This window comes from Amphimedon queenslandica, unplaced genomic scaffold (assembly GCF_000090795.2).
Source record: "Amphimedon queenslandica unplaced genomic scaffold, v1.1 AMPQUscaffold_8025_Cont20028, whole genome shotgun sequence".
NCBI lineage: Eukaryota > Metazoa > Porifera > Demospongiae > Haplosclerida > Niphatidae > Amphimedon > Amphimedon queenslandica.
Window position 1 is genome coordinate 1 of NW_003551695.1, and position 2,324 is coordinate 2,324.

Below are 2,324 nucleotides of genomic sequence, written 5' to 3' on the forward strand. Positions count from 1 at the left end.
CACTACAATTGTACATACTAGTACACACTCAGGTTCCTTTTCTAAAATACGGCAGAAATTTCTGTACTAAAGTACAGGGACTTTGGCCTGATTTTTGAGTAACTTTAAAAAATTTGTAAAAAAATCAATTTTGGTTAGAATTAGCTCAAACTCACTACACAACATATGTAATTAGAAAAAATATCCTGTATGGTATATTGTATTTTTTAAATTTTTGAGCAGCTTTAAAATCCACTGACAAGAGCCTGCATGAGCACTATACCAAAATCCTGTGGGAAACCCTGGAGTAACATGCATCTTGAAAAATTTTGCCGATTGCTAAATAAAGTTGTTTACAAAAATATTCATAATAATGCACACATGTTCTACTGGTGATGGTATTTGCACTCTACTGTACATGCAATCACAATATACCTCTTCTGATTCAAATTGACTTTCGTCCACTTCCATTGTAACATATGGCTTTTTTCCAGTTATTTCATTGAATTCTTCATGTAAACCACCAATAAAAAGAGTGATTAATTCTTGAGCATCTTGTTGAGAATTCCCTTTAAAAATTGGAGCATGACTTTCTATAGCTTTCTAAAATATAAATATGTAAATAATTATAATAAAAATAATGCATCTTACTTTTAGGTCATATGGATTGCAATATCCTAGACCTGGTGCCTGCAACATGTCTTTAATAAGCTGAGAAAAGCTACTGGCTAAGTTTCGGTGACTTGGTTGAGAAGCTATTAGGCACAATGTAGTAATTACAGGTAATGTGGCATTCTTACTTTGTAAAGATCTACTCCCGTTCTAACAATGATAACATAAAAACAACAAAAAGCAATTAAAAATATACCGTGCATGTTGGTTCAATCAGCTCTCTTAATGGTTCTGTATGAACCAAACATTGAAGTGCTGAATTCATATAACAAGTATTTCCAAGATTTTTAAGCCCACAAATTTTCGAATGTATTCTCTGTGATTCAACTTCTACTAGTTTTGCATGACTTAAAAATTCAAGCAACATTAGTAATTACAGTAAGAGCAAAAGACTTACAGCTGAATACTTGAATTTCTATCTTCTGAAGCAGTCTTAGTATTTGGGTTTGAAGGTTTATTAAATATACTTAACGACACAGCAGGGTCTGAACTGATTTTAGATCTAAATTCATCTGAACTTAGCTTTGAAATTGCTATAATGATAGATGTAATATTAAAATTGGCCCAAAAAATGTACCATCTTGTGAAAGAGATTTTGGAGAAAAAGATAGCTTGTCTCTTTTATCAAATGCTTTCCTACCACTTGGAGGAGTAAGAAAAACTATTACAAGACAAGTTTAATATGAATTCATTAGTAAAAATTATTACTTTCATTATTTGAGGAAGACCTTGAAGTATTTCCAAGGCTTTTAAGCCCACAAATTTTTGGATGTACTCTTTGTGATTCAATTTCTACTACTTTCACATGCCTGTTACAAGTTCACGCATTATTAGTGATTGTGGCATGAGCAAGAAGACTTACGGCTCAACATCCAAATTTTTATCTTTGGTGGTGTTTGAGTTTGAAGGCTTTTCAGGTATACTTAATGACACAGCAAGGTCTAAACTGATATCAGATTTAAATTCATCTGGCCTCTGTTCTGGAATTGCTATAATGATAGATACAACATTAAAATTAGCCCAAAACATGTACCATCTTGTGAAAGAGATTTTGGAGAAAGAGATCGCTTTTTCCTTTTATCGAATGTTTTTTTATCACTTGGAGGAGTAAGAAAAACTATATAAAACAAATTTTAATATCCATGAATTTAATGGCCTAGTAAAAATTAGAAGTATTACTTTCATTATTTGAAGAAGACCTTGAAATTTGATCATTCAGGCAGGTTAAAGATTCAGTAGTTTTCTTGTCAATTATTGGAAATTTATCAATATCTAGTATACATGTTAATTAAGCAGTGCACTAAGAGTATACTAACCACTGAAACTTTCATGGCTTTTTGATTTTTTTCTATATCTTGGTGGAGAGTCTATAAAATTAAGATTTGCCACAACACAACAGCATGATTATTAAACTCACTGCCTGACCAAAGACAAGGTTCAGATCCCAATTTTTTAATATGAGGTTCTAGAGGTCTCACAGGTTTTAAATGAACTCCTTGATTTTTTTTTCTGATACGGCGATCTTTTGTTTGTAACAACTGCTTTGGTATCTTTGGTTGATCCATTAGTTTTTCATCAATTTCTTCTTCAGAATCAGAATTGCTCAGCTTCCTTTTTTTGCTGCTGATCATTAGTTTAGGACTTTCATTCAGTTCGGTAATTTTAATTGGCTC

The 2,324-nt window shown here is 32.0% G+C and overlaps 1 protein-coding gene and 1 long non-coding RNA gene across 2 annotated transcripts; both read right to left on the reverse strand.

The window, feature by feature from the left end:
- Positions 1-414: 414 nt before the first annotated feature.
- LOC105315791 (ubiquitin carboxyl-terminal hydrolase 4-like) lies at positions 415-2,314 on the reverse strand (the record flags this gene model as incomplete). Its single annotated transcript, XM_020007217.1, has 9 exons — positions 2,069-2,314; positions 1,968-2,018; positions 1,831-1,923; positions 1,685-1,768; positions 1,049-1,184; positions 848-998; positions 780-801; positions 631-734; positions 415-582 (listed from the first exon to the last, which is right to left on the reverse strand). Coding segments are annotated over exons 1-9 (1,023 nt in total), but the record flags the coding sequence as incomplete, so codon positions are not given.
- On the reverse strand, positions 1,263-1,549 carry LOC109591492 (uncharacterized). Its single transcript, XR_002189840.1, has 3 exons — positions 1,514-1,549; positions 1,360-1,460; positions 1,263-1,312 (listed from the first exon to the last, which is right to left on the reverse strand). It is a non-coding gene; the product is annotated as an uncharacterized LOC109591492 (long non-coding RNA).
- Positions 2,315-2,324: the final 10 nt, after the last annotated feature.